The following is a 16,263-nucleotide window of genomic DNA, read 5'->3' as shown; positions in this document are numbered from 1 at the left end:
ATGTTAATAATGAATGATTGTTATGATTTGATCTTTGTGATTATGAATTTGATTGGATACACTTTATTCTGTTTCCTTTGTTATGCAGCACATACTACTCAGTAAATATACCACTTTATGGTTAAAGGAATTCCTGCCTCAGTCTCATCCATTCCTCTGTCACCTGACCTGTGACCACCTGTTCACCTTCACTGTCAGTCATCCTACCTGTCCAGCTACACACACAGATTCCACTAATCTTTCACTATTCTTGATTTAATCTTGTCTTTACATATACAATTTATTTTGATTTAGAATGGACCATTATCATGCAGCGGTCTTAAAACATGGGCAGCGGGGGGAAAAAATACATGTCATCTATGTACTTAAATAGGAAATAGAGGACGCTATTTCCATGCCAGCCAGGTAGGCTATACTCCATGTGCTTAATATTAGGAAAGTTTAGATCTTTTTAATAGAGGCCATCACTCTGTTCTCGCGCCATTGCATAGCCTATAGAAATGTTGCACAACATGAGCTCATGGGCTCTCATGAAGTGTTTGAGTAGATTTTCAATTACATTTGCATTGATGTCAGAGTAATTAGAGGGACAATAGAGTGCTGGTACCAAGCAGTTAGCAAGTTTGGTAGACTACTAATGACCGTCAGCAGCATCAGAATTTGGAGAAGCCTAATTACCGTGACTAAACAGTCAAGTGTAATTTGACTGCCTTTATGACTCGTGACCGCCGGTGTGGAGGTAATACAGTCACTGTAACAGCCCTAGGCGTTATCTAAAACAACTAGCACACTGAATTCATACATTTGAAGTCATTTTAATCGTAAAGTCATGTCTTTCTATTCAATACTAAAACTAATATTACCAATCTGGGAGGTAAAGTCATTAAAGTATTAAATCATTTAGCTGCATTTAGATGGAATCAAGGCATTAGAATGTACCAGAGGCCACCAAAAGAGAGCTTGCTCTGCATTTTTGAGTGTGTGTGTGGAGGAGGCCCAGAACTCCCTGGCTGGCTATTTTTTCTATTTGGCTGCGTACTCCACGTACTTACGGAAAACACTGGAAGTGGCTCAGTACACTATATCATCCCTCCTCTCAGTAAATCTTACTCTATGTAAGGCCTCCTCCGTCTGCCAGCCCATCCAAACTCGTGTTCCCTATTCCATGTTGTGTTTTTCACACTCCCTAGGCTTAGGGGTCTCGTCAAACCGGGGCCAAGTCGACAGTGAATCGCTCGCTGACAAATTTGCATCATCAATCAAGTGTTCTTGGAAAGGGGAATCAGAGCCATTCCGGTCATAGCCAGGTTCTGAGCAGCTCTCACGCTGAGACAAAATGGGTGAGGCAAGTTACAGTATTTGTTGCGAATGTTGTTGATCCTTTGTGACTGTATGTGTATCACTATTTCAGAGGACGATGTATACGGGTCTGGTATATATACTCTGGAGAAAATATATAGCTAACTGGGAACAGCAGGGATACTTGTTGTGTACAGCACTTGCACACTGCTTCAATGCTCCTATTATATATGTACTGACAAACATAATTTCTACCTCACTAAATCTATGATGAGCACAACAGCAGTAACTGTTTATATAGGTTATTTACAGTATTTTTACAGTATTTTCCATGCCAAACACTTGAATAAAAAGGTTTATCACCCATATAGCACTACATAAAAGCTCAGATGCATGATACATACAGTACCAGTCGAAAATTTGGGCACACCTACTCATTCAGGGATTGTTTATTTATTATATATATATATATATTATATATTTAGTAACCAAAAAAAGTGTTACCCAAATCAAAATACATTTGAGATTATTCGAAGTAGCCACACTTTGCCTTGATGACAACTTTGTACACTCTTGGCATTATCTCAACCAGGTTCACCTGGAATGCTTTTCCAACAGTCTTGAAGGAGTTCCACATATGCTGAGCACTTGTTGGTTGCTTTTCCTTCACTGCGGTCCAACTCTCATCCCTGACCATCTCAATTGGGTTGAGGTCAGGTGATTGTGGAGGCCAGGTCATCTGATGCAGCGCTCCCATTACTCTCCTTCTTGGTCAAATAGCCCTCACACAGCCTGGAGGTGTGTTGGGTCATTGTCCTGTTGAAAAATAAATGATAGTCCCACTAAGCGCAAACCAGATGGGATGGCGTATTGCTGCAGAATGCTGTGGTAGCCATGCTGGTTAATTGTGCCTTGAATTCTAAATAAAATCACTGACAGTGTCACCAGCAAAGCACCACCACACCTCCATGCTTCATGGTGGGAACTACACATGCAGAGATCATCCGTTCACCTACTCTGCATCTCACAAAGACACGGCGGTTGGAACCAAAAAAATCTCACATTTGGACTCAACAGGCCAAAGGACAGATTTCCACTGGTCTGATGTGCATTGCTTGTGTTTCTTAGCCCAAGCAAGTCTCTTCTTATTATTGGTGTACTTTAGTAGTGGTTTCTTTTCAGCAATTCGACCATGAAGGCCTGATTCACGCGGTCTCCTCTGAACAGTTGATGTTGATATGTGTCTATTACTTGGAACTCTGTGAAGAATTTATTTGGGCTGTAATTTCTGAGGCTGGTAATTCTAATGAACTTATCCACTGCAGCAGGGGTAACTCTGGGTCTTCCTTTCATCATAGGGCTTGAAGGTTTTTGCGACTGCACTGTTCTGGATTGACTGACCTTCATGTCTTAAAGTAATGATGGACTGTCAGTTATCACAACAACTGATTGGCTTAAACGCATTAAGAAAGAAAGAAATTCCACAAATGAACAAGGCACACCTGTTAATTGAAATGCATTCCAGGTGACTACCTCATGAAACTGGTTGAGAGGATGCCAAGAGTGTGAAAGGCTGTCATCAAGGCAAATGGTGGCTACTTGGTTACTACATGATTCCATGTGTGTTATTTCATAGTTGAGATGTCTTCACTAAAAAGTAAAAAATAAATAAAAACCCTGGAACAAGTATGTGTCCAAACTTTTGACTGATACTGTACATATTAACAGCTATGTACACACATCTATCTATGCACCTGAACTAACGAAATCCTGTGGCATCTCTCCAGTCCAGACATCACAGTGAGAACTCAGAACACGAGAGTTTAGAGAAATGAACATACTCAAAACTACCCAGAAGTGTCTATGCAATCCCATGCTATGGAGGTGGGGTTTTGGTCTACATACATACATACATACATACATACATACATACATACATACATACATACATAGGGGTGTATCTGATGAATCACTGTTAAAAGGATCTCTAGGCCCTAAACAGTGAGCACATCGCGGCCTGAAGCCAAGACACAACCCAGAGCCTGTCCAGGTCTACCCTAGAGAGAAATAGAGGGGAGCAGAGAGAGACACCTAGGCCATGTTAGAGTCAACGAGCCACATCACATCAGCGTCTATCAGCCTGGCTACAGGCCTGCAGAAAAGCCTCAGGCTCAGGAAGGAGATGAGAGGGAGGGGTACAATGGAGTTGCTTTAAATTCCTCAGAGCCCCACCGGGATGGAGAGAGCAGGGGAAGGAGTTTAGGTATGTAGGACTCAACAGCACTGAGCAGAGCCCATAAAGCAATAGGATTCAACCCTCTCAAATCTGTAGGGACACCATTTTCTCTTAAATAACAAAAAAAAGCCTGTGCACAAATTCTGAGTGAGTGATATTAAAAAAGAATGTATGGTGTGTGTTGTTGGCCCAGCATTGATGTGAAACTTTGGTATGTGAAGATCACTCACGCACCCTGGAGGCCATTTTCTATTCCCAAGTCAGGTGAAGACACAAAACAGTAATCGGCCAGAGGAAGCCCCTAGGGCTCGAGGAATCTTCACCCTGACACTGTACAGCTCACCTCAAGCTGGGGCCAGGAGTGATGCATAACATAAAGAAATGCATATATCTTATTCTTGAATCCTCTGACTCAAGAAAAAGAGTAAAAACTTGAGGAAGAGGACAGATACTCCACTAACGAATGTAGCCTAACTATAGGAACTTGTCATAAACAGTCCAAAACATTGTGCCCCTTACAGTGCAGTGCAAAAGTGTAATTAAATGTAGCTTAATCCAACTTCTAATTAACTGTGGTGTTCACCAAGGCAAGCCCTACTCAAACCCTGTAAGTAGTGTTAACATTACCCCACATTCAAATATAGAACAGAGCTGTGTTTTTGCAACATAGAGAAAACAGCAATTGGAACCATGCCTCCCTAGTCCTTACTAAACTGCCTGGTGTTTTCCCAACTCAGAAAGTGATAGTTTGGCACCCCCTTGTGGAATGAATTAGTAAAAATGGCCACTAATCTCCAATATTAAAACCCAATAATTCTAATGGAATTATCCATCTGTTACTTTATTATGATGACAAGGTTCCTTTATTTAACTAACTTGATTATAGCTTTCAATACGCATGTCCTTTTAAAGACAGGACTTTTGGCAGCTCTCAGTGACTTGGGAGCAAAAACAGACTATAATAATAAAGGCGTTTGAGGCAGTTTCCTGGTGCCATTTTATGGACAATGTGGGGAATATATATAATGACAGAAAGTCTGAGGAATGTTGAGAGTGACAATTAGATAAAACAGCAAAGCTGGTTGCAAGTCATCTCCACAAGTCATACTTCGCCACCATGGCCTATTTATTGCCTTATCTCTCTTATCCTACCTCATTTGCACATGCTGTATATAGATTTTTCTACTGTATTATTGATTGTATGTTTGCTTATTCCATGTGTAACTCTGTGTTGTTGTATGTGTCGAACTGCTTTGCTTTATCTTGGCCAGGTCGCAGTTGCAAATGAGAACTTGTTCTCAACTAGCCTACCTGGTTAAATAAAGGTGAAATACAAAAAAATGCAAAAACAAATCTGCAATTGAAAGGGAGTGTTGTGCTAGTTACTGAGAGAAGAATGTCGATGAGTAAGTAATGAGTGGGGTCAGACAGTGTTGAGGATATTTTCTGTTTTGTATCCTCTTGCTTCCATAAGTATATTTTGCAATTAAAATCCTTTCAGTTAGCTAAAGGAAGTTGTGCCCCTGGCCTGTAGACAGGCAGAGTATGCTCTTGGTAGGGCAGTCAAACAGCGTACTTGCCAAGAGGCTAGCGTATGGAGCGATTTCAGTGCCAACAGAAATTGCATTTGAATTTAATAATTTTGAATTAGGATATTGAATTTGAATGTAATATTTTGGAATGTTTAATGCACAAATTGAATCATTGAACTCATAAATTGAACTTGTATTTCATGATTTGAAACTGAATTGAATTAGTATTGCATTCAGTTTCAAAATGTAAAAGTAAAATGTAATATTTAAAAGGTAAATATTGCATTAATTGTCTGTGTATCAAGTTAACAAACCATTATTAAGTTAATCAAAGTTTAATATATTCATAATAGCTCATAGCCAAAACAGTTCAAATGCTAGAGCCAAATTCATTGGAAGAAAATAAATTCAATTCAATTCTTGCGTATGACACTACAAGCTTGGCACACATGTATTTGGGAAGGTTCTCCCATTCTTCTATGCAGATCCTCTCAAGTCCGAGCTCTGGCTGGGCCACTCAAGAACATTCAGAGACTTGTCCTGAAGCCACTCCTGCGTTGTCTTGGCAGTGTGCTTAGGGTCGTTGTCCTGTTGAAAGGTGAACCCTTCGACCCAGTCTGAGGACCTGAGCGCTCTGGAGCAGGTTTTCATTAAGGATCTCTCTGTACTTTGCTCCGTTCATCTTTGCCTCGATTCTGACTAGTCTCCCAATCCCTGCCACTGAAAAACATCCCCACAATATGATGCTGCCACCACCATACTTCACAGTAGGGATGGTGCCAGTTTCCCTCCAGATGTGATGCTTGTCATTGAGGCCAAAGAGTTCAACCTTGGTTTCATCAGACCAGAGAATATTGTTTTTCATGGTCTGAAAGTCTTTAGGTGCCTTTTGGAAAACTCCAAGCGGGCTGTCATGTGCCTTTTACTGAGGAATGGCTTCCGTCTGGCCACTCTACCATAAAGGCCTGATTGGTGGAGTGCTGGTTGTCCTTCTGGAAGGTTCTCCCATCTCCACAGAGGAACTCTGAAGCTCTGTCAGAGTGACCATCGGGTTCTTGGTAACCTCTCTGACCATGGCCCTTCTCCCCCAATTACTCAGTTTGGCAGGGCGGCCAGCTCTACGAAGAGTCTTGGTGGTTCCAAACTTCTTCCATTTAAGAATGATGGAGACCACTGTGTTCTTGGGGACCTTCAATGCTGGAGAAATGTTTTGGTACCCTTCCCAGAAACTGTCCCTCGACACAATCCTGTCTTGGAGCTCTATAGACAATTCCTTCGACCTCGTGGCTTGGTTTTTGCTCTGACATGCACTGTCAACTGTAGGACCTTATATAGAATTTACCACAGGTGGACCTAAATCAAGTTGTAGAAACATCTCAAGGATGATGAATGTAAACAGGATGCACCTTAGCTCAATTTAGAAACTCATAGCAAAGGGTCTGAATACCTACAGTTGAAGTGGGAAGTTTACATACACTTAGATAGGAGTCATTAAAACTCGTTTTTCAACCACTCCGCAAAATTCTTGTAGTTTTGGCAAGTCTGTTAGGACATCTACTTTGTGCATGACACAAGTAATTTTTCCAACAATTGTTTACAGACAGATTATTTCACTTATAATTCACTATATCACAATTCCAGTGGGTCAGAAGTTTACATACACTAAATTGACTGTGCCTTTAAACAGCTTGGAACATTTTCCAGAAAATTATGTCATGGCTTTAGAAGCTTCTGATAGGCTAATTGACATAATTTGAGTCAATTGGAGGTGTACCTGTGGATGTATTTCAAGGCCTAACTTCAAACTCAGTGCCTCTTTGCTTGACATCATGGGAAAATCAAAAGAAATCAGCCAAGACCTCAGAAAAAAAATTGTAGACCTCCACAAGTCTGGTTCATCCTTGGGAGCAATTTCCAAATGCCTGAAAGCACCACGTTCATCTGTACAAACAATAGTACGCAAGTATAAACACCATGGGACCACGCAGCCATCATACCGCTCAGGAAGGAGACACGTTCTGTCTCCTAGAGATGAACGCACTTTGGTGCGAAAAGTGCAAATCAATCCCAGACCAACAGCCAAGGGCCTTGTGAAGATGCTGGAGGTAACAGGTACAAAAGTATCTATATCCACAGTAAAACGAGTCCTATATCGACAAAACCTGAAAGGCCGCTCAGCAAGGAAGAAGCCACTGCTCCAAAACCGCCATAAAAAAGCCAGACTACGGTTTGCAACTGCACATGGGAACAAAAAATGATACTTTTTGGAGAAATGTCCTCTGGTCTGATGAAACAACAATAGGACTCTTTGGCCATAATGACCATCGTTATGTTTGGAGGAAAAAGGGGGAGGCTTGCAAGCCGAATGACACCATCCCAACCGTGAAGCACGGGGGTGGCAGCATCATGTTGTGGGGGTGCTTTTCCTGCAGGAGGGACTGGTGCACTTCACAAAATAGATGGCATCATGAGGATGGAAAATTATGTGGATATATTGACGCAACATCTCAAGACATCAGTCAGGAAGTTAAAGCTTGGTCGCAAATGGGTCTTCCAAACGGACAATGATCCCAAGGATACTTCCAAAGTCGTGGAAAGATGGCTTAATGACAACAAAGTCAAGGTATTGGAGTGGCCATCACAAAGCCCTGACCTCAATCCCATATAAAAAATTTGGGCAGAACTGAAAAAGCATGTGCGAGCAAGGAGGCCTACAAACCTGATTCAGGTACACCAGCTCTGTCAGGAGGAATGGGCCAAAATTCACCCAATTTATTGTGGGAAGCTTGTGAATGGCTTCCCGAAACGTTTGATTTAAGTTAAACAATTTAAAGGCAATACTCCCAAATACTAATTGAGTGTATGTAAACTTCTGGGAATTTGATGAAAGAAATAAAAGCTGAAATAAACCATTCTCTCTACTATTATTCTGACATTTCACATTCTTAAAATAAAGTGGTGATCCTAACTGACCTAAAACAGGGAATTTTTACTAGGATTAAATGTCAGGAATTGTGAAAAACTGAGTTTAAATGTATGTAAACTTCCGACTTCAACTGTATGTAAATAAGGTCTGTTTTTTTATTTCTAATAAATTTTCAAACATTTCTAAAAACCTGTTTTTGCTTTGTTATTATGGAGTATTGTGTGTAGATTGCTGAGGGATTCATTTTATCCATTTTAGAATAAGGCTGTAAAGTGACAAAATGTGGAAAAAGTCAAGGGGTCTGAATACTTTCCGAAGGCACTGTATTCACCTGTATTTACCCCCCAAAAATGACATGCTAATTAGCTGCTAATGTGGCTATCATAAAGAACTACAAATGCAATGATCTGGACGATAATTATCTTTACCTCAATTCGGCATTATCTCTGGATTAACTATCAAATGTTAGTTAAATGCAATAATGAACATATTGTCTAAATTTCTTAAATTGACAATTCTGTGAACTGTCTTGTGCAAGTTTTCAATTGACACAACACCTGTTAACTAGAGATGACATACAGGACCTTGCAAGGATTTGTAGTTTTGCATGTCTACTTTTATGCTAATTTCCATTTTCAAATCTGAGAGTAAATAGAGATTAATATTTTGATATAGCTTTTTTAACAGATTTACATGGTTATCAAAATGTCAAGCCAGGGTAAGCCTACATTAAACACCGCCCTTATTTTAAGTGTTTATAAAATCCCTTATGGAAAAAAATAATTATGGAAAAACAATTGGAACGATTTCCTTACTTGACCGCTAGGTTTTATGGGTATTATGACATCTCCACTCTGGGGCTCTATGCTAATTGAATATATTAATTAATTAAAAATTCATTAAATTTAGTTTCAAATCATGAAATACAATTTATTAATTAAATGATTCAATTTGTGCGTTACAAACAAAAAAATATGAAATTTAAATTCAATATCATAACACCAATTCAAAATTATGGAATTCAAATACAATTTCTGTTGGCACTGAAATTGCTCCATACTAGCTGGACACATTGTCCTATGGGAGATGCTGTTAAGTGTCCAGCGTCTTGTGTGTGAGTGTTTTGGTGGGTGTGGTCTGTTTCACCTCAGCAGAGAGAAGACACTGTAGGAGTTCCTCACTGAACTCTGGTCCACAAGGAGTAAACTGTTCTTCTTCCTTTCAGAGTGGTCCTGAAACAGGCACATTTCAACCTTACAATAACAAAACCAAACATAGAAAAACAAATTATAGAATGTCTATGGTCTATATTAGGGACATAATTCCTGGATCAAAGTCAGCAGTACCTTATGATCAAAGTCACTTGCATAGTAGCCATCATTCAATCCAAATATGATTTCATTTGGATTCCTGGAGCGGATCTGTGGAGGAACAAAGCAGTGGCATTTAGTATGTCTGTATTAAAACAAGAGAAAGGCTGTTATTGTCTAGATGACTGCATGGATGCTAGTCAGCATACATCCCAAAGTAGCCTACATTTTATGAGCGTGCGTGTTTACACACTGACCTGCTGCCCTGTGTATCTGAGCCCATCCAGGTTGACCTTCCACTCTATGAGGAGTGTGAACTGTTCCTCCCAACCGCCCCAGATCCTCACCACGAAGCAGGACACAGATGTGTCAAGGAGGTCCGGCAGCATGCCAAAGTCCAGGCTCCGCCATGTTGGATTCTGACAGACAGGCCAAGACAAGGGATTATGCAGCTGAATGAATGATCCCACTGGGATGGAACATTTTGATCAGTTCAAGTAATATTGCATATGAAAACAACCAAGTGTTAATTTGTTCCAAGTGTTTAATTTGTTCAAATGACAAATCCTAATGTGTGTCAGTAGTATGTGTGAAAGTGACTTGAGCACACAAAAGGGTGCTGAACCAGGATGTTCATTTAACTGTTGTCCCACTTACAAAAGTCTGGACAAATATTTACAAATCCAACATCAATATCCCAAGGCGATTTGTCATCATAAAGGCTTGGCTTCAACAAAACACCATATCACCTAGGGTTTCAGACGGAACTCTAGGTTGCTCTAACCTAGAGCCGGCGATATATCGAATTAATTCAAATGTATGTTTTAGCACGACATTCCAAATGCCTGTATAGCAAAAATCAGTTTCATGAAGACATTTTTTTTTTCATGAGAGTGGTCTTTTTAGTCGTCTCCTTCGCTCCTTCTGTGCACCTTTCCATTTCTCTCTCACAGACACTCCCCCCAAGCCCCTTCCACTCACAAAGATGAGAGATCACTTCTTCCTCTCTGACAAGCGGTTTCAATTCACTATTTGCATTTGAGGTTTGGTACAACAGAAATCATTCACATGGACACCAAAACACATTGAGACATTATTTTACTGTAATAGAGAAGTTAAAGGTTAACTCCTCAAATTGCACATAGAACAGACACTAATAAAAATGGTAGTATCAATGAACATTGGTTCTGGAAAATGAATGCTCAGTTTGTTGCACATGTTATTGTGGGACCATGTACCGCTAGCAGCATTTTAGCCAAATACTGTTACACTAGCCGTCTAGTCTGTTTTATAAATATGCAATAAGCATAAAACACAATTATATAAGGAATTGGCAACTCGTTCTCATTCTGAGAAACAAGGTAGGCCACTTGATTTCAACATCTTAAAGTAGAGAGGCTAGCATTATGTTCAAACAGTTGGAGATGGACAGAAAGGTGTGATCATAACAATTCAACTGTTCTACCAACCTTGTTAGCTAGCAAATAAATCCATGTTGGCTAAACATGAAATTTAAAAGACTAGCTGGCTACTCACTAGCACATGGGCTTGTGCTTCAGAGATTGTTCAGGAGACCGGTGTTAGCAAGTCTCACAAATAATGCCTGCTACAAGAAGGTAGACATTATCAGTGAATGTGCATTACGCATGGTTCTCATTAAATGTGTAACAAAAAGGGCATTTTCATAGACAGACTTGAAATACAGATCATTGCAAAAAAGCAGGTTAAACTATTTTGATAAAACAATTACATTATTTGTGGGTCTTATGGTTGTGGAAAGCTTATATTTAGCCTAGGTATAATTTCACAAGGCCTGAATTCACTCGGTTATTGTTGACTGTTAGAAATGCAGTGTATTTGACTTTTAAATTGTACAACAAAGCTTATTTAAAGAAAACATAGGTAAAACTTTACTTGACATCATAACCATGTCATAACCTGTCATAATATAGTGATAATGCACGAAAAGCTGGTGTTTGGAGGATATATTGGCATGGGTGTTGTTGGTCGAAGGCCGGTGTTAACCGTGCCAATATACAGTGGGGAGAACAAGTATTTGATACACTGCCGATTTTGCAGGTTTTCCTACTTACAAAGCATGTAGAGGTCTGTAATTTTTATCATAGGTACACTTCAACTGTGAGAGACGGAATTTAAAACAAAAATCCAGAAAATCACATTGTATGATTTTTAAGTAATTAATTCGCATTAATTAGGCCTGCATTAATTAGGCAGGCTCCTTTGACAGACTAGAGAAGACAACGGGGAAACAGACAAAAACACTAGAGAACAAACAAAGGTCATGGAGGAATGCTGACGTTTTCAATACAAAGGCAGATTTCAGATCTCTGCCAGACACAATCCTGAGCTTAATCTGCAGTACATTTCAGACTAGGGCCGTGGAAAGTAAAGGAAAGGTAGGCTTGGAAAAGAGCTTAGGCCAGCTCATGATTCTACATTTGGCATGTTAGCAATGGTGTGCTGCTCTACTTGGCTGCATTCATCACAGACTCCATGCAGAGAAGGGAGCGCGTAGCAGCTGCTAAGCCACGTAGGGTGTAGGACCAAATCTAACAACTGTCAGTGAGGACAATCGTTTCCCTGCAAACGAGGAAAATAAAAATATGGAAACTTCCGACTGAATCCAAGGACGTTGTGTTGATAGAGCCATAGCTGAGAAGGCAATATCTGATTTTACTGAATGGCGTCTTGCAGAACACAATGACAGACATGCTATGAACACGTTTAGAGAGAAAGAGAGCGAGAAATAGTACAATGAAAGCTTGTGCATACTTTATCCATACAGTATGTTGATGATGTAAGCCTGTTTGTTTCCCCTTGACTCATACAGTGTGTTGCTGCAAGGCTGCTTTCCACCTTCCTGTCTGTTGTTTATATGACTGGGGTACAACATGAAGAAAGAGATTAGTGCAGGCCAAGAACAGAGACGTTGTCTGTTTTCTGTTGTTCTTGGCCTTATTGCACATACGCAACTGTCAATAAGAGACCATACAGTACAGTAAACCCCTGTGCTTAGCCCTCTGTGAAGCTATGGAGACAAGGAGATGGGAGCTGGCTGACACTGTGTGTATCAGTGATGACTCCCATTTAAAGCAGTCAGATTCAGGGTCACAACACCATCCTGGTGTGGCCAACCTGTGCAATGTCGATACATCCAATTCTGAATTCAACCGAACAAGTGCTTTTTTTGGTCGAGTTACTTTAGGTAATATTAGGTGTTCTTTCAGCAACTGTTTTGACAGATGAGAGGAAGTGAAAGGTAGGCTACTTGACTTGATTGTGTTAGAAACAAACACCAAGGCAGCTGACCTGAGTCCATGTATTGGCTGGCAGACACTAGTCCTCCGTAATGGGGAAATGGAGGAAGCATGCCCTCTTTCCACACAGCAGCACTGGAGAAAGTGCCCACTGTTCACTCTCACATGTACACACACACAAACACGTTGTGGGCGTGGCGGAGTGCGTAAACCTGGACAGGGGTAGTGATAAGCCTATAGGCTGGCCGTGCTGTCACTCGTTTCTATTCTTGTGCCCTCTGAATGGAACTAAGCATATAACCGGTAGTGTGCTTCCACAGATGTGAGCAGACAAATCATACAACAAAATCCACACAAAATGGATTGCTATGACATTCCATAGCTGGTGCTATAGTCATTTTGTGTGAGGCCAGGCAGCCTTCTTTGGCAAATTAATGTAGAATCTGTCCAACACATGTTTGTTCTTTTGAAAAAAATGACACTCACCAATGAATCTCGGATGACTTCACTCTTGTAAAAGTCTGCAAGGGAAGGCAAAAAAACAGGTTAAATTCACTTTAAAGCTTTCTCAAACAGACATTGAATAAACACACACACACAAAAGCTTAAACTACACTTGTGAAGATTCAACACCTGTCAGGATTACCTGACAACAGCAAGCCACGGCCCTGAGGTTTTGTCTCAATCTGGGCCATTTTTGTATATTAACTTAAAATGAAATGATTTTCCCTTAAACCAAAAGTGAAAGACCTCATTTACTGGAGCATCAGCGTCCCCTAACAAACCAAGCCCTTGTGCATTTAACTACACTTTGTAATGGGACTCTGACATTTCTTCCACTTGTGAGAGTAGCCTAATGCAGTACACATTGGTGCTGAACATTTAGTCCTAAGTGGGCTCTGGCACTAAGGGCTGAATCGTAATTAAGATGTCTGCATCTTTCCATGACTTTTGCGTAAATCCTGCATTGTTGTCAAGTTATGTGCACAGATCTCAAGTTAAGATTCAGGCCTAGACATGTTTGTAGTGTGGACTGCCTGGGCTCAGTAGTGTGAAAGGGGTATTAGTGCAGTGGCCCGGGAACACTGTGATACCGAGACAGCTGAAACAGGGTTACTGTACTGACCTCTGGATATCCAGTCCTCTAAGCAGAGATGAAGGGTAAAATATGTGTCCAACAGTGGAGAGCCATTCTTGTTGACGATGTTGCGGGCTGCGATGCTTCTGAGATGACGTAACCGCCTCTGTTAGGGAGAGAGAGGCAGATGGTGAGATAGTCGGGGGAAAAAGACGAGAAATAGAAGCAGGAGCAGAGACAGGGAGCAGGAGACAGCATTTAGCCTAATGAACTGCCCACAACCAGAGGTAGCCTAAGTCTAAATTACGTACAATGCAGCTTGTACTTGTCTGGGTCAGCTTCAATGCCTTTTACAATTGTATTATCGATTTCAAGAGTTTCATCCTGTTACACAATCCAAATCGACTTACAAGACTGTTACCCAATGAGCTAGTCTAATTCACACAGGAGTAAACAATGCAGTCAACCAGAAGTCACAATTTCAGATAGCAAAGTAATTAGGCTCAAGTACATCCTCATGTTAAAAATAAACTGTCCTTTTAGAATATAGTAGCTCGGTTGGAGAGAACTTGGCGTATCTGGTAGGGCTGGGATGATACCAGTATCGCAATATTTTTTTCATGGCAAAAATGAAAACACGAAGCAGACAAAAACTCTTTGGTCCTTTAAAAACATGCTGTATTTGTAACATATTGTGTGCTATAGCTTGAGAAAGAAAACAAGTGACAAGATGACAACAATTGACATTAGGGTAGTTTTCCTAAAGAAGTTAAAGCCGCTTCGTGTTTTGTTTCCTTGCCACGACACTAACGAGTATTGCGATACTGTTATCGTCCAGACCCTAGTATCTGGTTAGTCACACGTCATCTACTATCAACATTTGTCCAAAAATAATACAATTTGCAGACAAGCGTTTCATTTGAAAGCGGAGTTCATTCATGTGTTGACTTAACTGTGTTTCCCTCACAAAAGCTCTGCATACAGGACCGCCACAGTTTCATCAACTACAGTCCAAGCCAGCATGCCAATGACACACAAAAAGCATTTGTACAGTACGTCTCAGAGTAGAAAAGCCCTGATTCCTCAGCTCTATAAAATTTGTTCCACACCACTGACAGAACATAACCAAGGTTGGACATCAGTCAGAAGTCCACCTTTCAAATAAATTGAGAAGTAGTCTAAAATAAAAAGGAACCTGCTTGAAGAGAAAGGCTCAGTTATAGCCAATCAAAAAAAGAGTAGACTAACTGAAGAAGACTTTATTTTACAGAGGACTGCATTTATAAAAAAAGATAATGGCTCCAAAGAAAAAGCCTCAAAATTTATGGGGGGGGGGGGATAAGTCAAGAGAATGACAATGGGACATGACATGAGACCTGTGAAAAGAGGGGCCATTGAATGAGGTCACCCCTCAGGGGCAGCAGTGTCAGAGCAGCAGTAGGACTATCTATGTCAACGGCAGGCCAAGTCCCTCACCTGATCTGCATTCTTCAAACTCCAGCAGCCCACACTGAGCTTCCACCACCACAGGCATTAGGGATAAATCTAAGTCATGGGATTCCCTATAAGATTAAGGTTGCTCGGAAACAAAAACCCAGCTTGTTCAGCAACCCCCCCACAGAAAAGGTCAGCTGAATTTTCTCCGGTCCAACTCATCCCAAACCATCTCAATTGGGTTGAGGTCGGGTGATTGTGGAGGCCAGGTCATCTGATGCAGCACACCATCACAGCCTGGAGGTGTGTTTTGGGTCATTGGGGGTGACAGGTAGCCTAGTGGTTAGAGCGTTGGACTAGTAACTGGAAGGTTGCAAGATTGAATCCCCGAGCTGACAAGGTAAAAATCTGTCATTCTGCCCCTGAACAAGGCAGTTGTTCATACACCATTATTGAAAATAAGAATTTGTTCTTAACTGACTTGCCTAGTTAAATAAATAAATAAATAATAATTGTCCTGTTAAAAAAACAAATGAAAGTCCCACCAGCTCAGTACCAGTACCCCTTTTTCATTATTTATATTTCACTTTGTTACTTATCGATTTTTACTTATTGTTGGTTAAGGGCTTGTAAGTAAGCATTTCACTGTAAGGTCTACTGTACACCTATTGTATTCGGCGCATGTGACAAATCAAATTTGATTTAACTAAGCGCAAACCAGATGGGATGGCGTATCGCTGCAGAATGTGGTGGTAGCCATACTGGTTAAGCGTGCCTTGAATTCTAAATAAATCACCGACAGTGTCACCAGCAAAGCATGCTTCACTGTTGGAATCACACATGCGGAGATCATCCGTTCACCTACTCTGCTTCTCACAAGGACACGGCGGTTGAAACCAAAAATCTCAAATTTGGATTCATCAGACCAAAGGACATCTTTCCACCAGTCTTATTTCCATTGCTCATGTTTCTTGGCCCAAGCAAGTATCTTCCTTTTATTGGTGTCCTTTAGTAGTGGTTTCTTTGCAGCAATTCAACCATGAAGGCCTGATTCATGCGGTCTCCTCTGAACAGTTGATGTTGAGATGTGTCTGTTTCTTGAACTCTGAAGCATTTATTTGGGCTGCAATTTCTGAGGCTGGTAACTCTAATGAACTTATCCTCTGCAGC

At 40.7% G+C, this 16,263-nt stretch overlaps 1 protein-coding gene across 2 annotated transcripts in view; it reads right to left on the bottom strand.

Moving 5' to 3' along the window:
- Positions 1-16,263, bottom strand: part of LOC139532642 (UV radiation resistance-associated gene protein-like) — a 146,054-nt gene that overhangs the window by 125,928 nt on the left and 3,863 nt on the right. The window contains exons 2-6 of one of the 2 annotated variants that reach the window (XM_071330525.1): positions 13,708-13,825; positions 13,068-13,102; positions 9,561-9,722; positions 9,340-9,414; positions 9,140-9,246 (exon numbers count right to left, since the gene is read on the bottom strand). In XM_071330525.1, coding sequence (XP_071186626.1) covers positions 9,140-9,246; positions 9,340-9,414; positions 9,561-9,722; positions 13,068-13,102; positions 13,708-13,825 — 497 coding nt within the window. The remainder of the gene's footprint in view (positions 1-9,139; positions 9,247-9,339; positions 9,415-9,560; positions 9,723-13,067; positions 13,103-13,707; positions 13,826-16,263) is intronic. The other variant, XM_071330535.1, reaches the window with a different exon arrangement.

This window comes from Salvelinus alpinus, chromosome 1 (genome assembly GCF_045679555.1).
Source record: "Salvelinus alpinus chromosome 1, SLU_Salpinus.1, whole genome shotgun sequence".
Taxonomy (NCBI): domain Eukaryota; kingdom Metazoa; phylum Chordata; class Actinopteri; order Salmoniformes; family Salmonidae; genus Salvelinus; species Salvelinus alpinus.
This window is presented reverse-complemented; position numbering and strand designations above follow the sequence as displayed.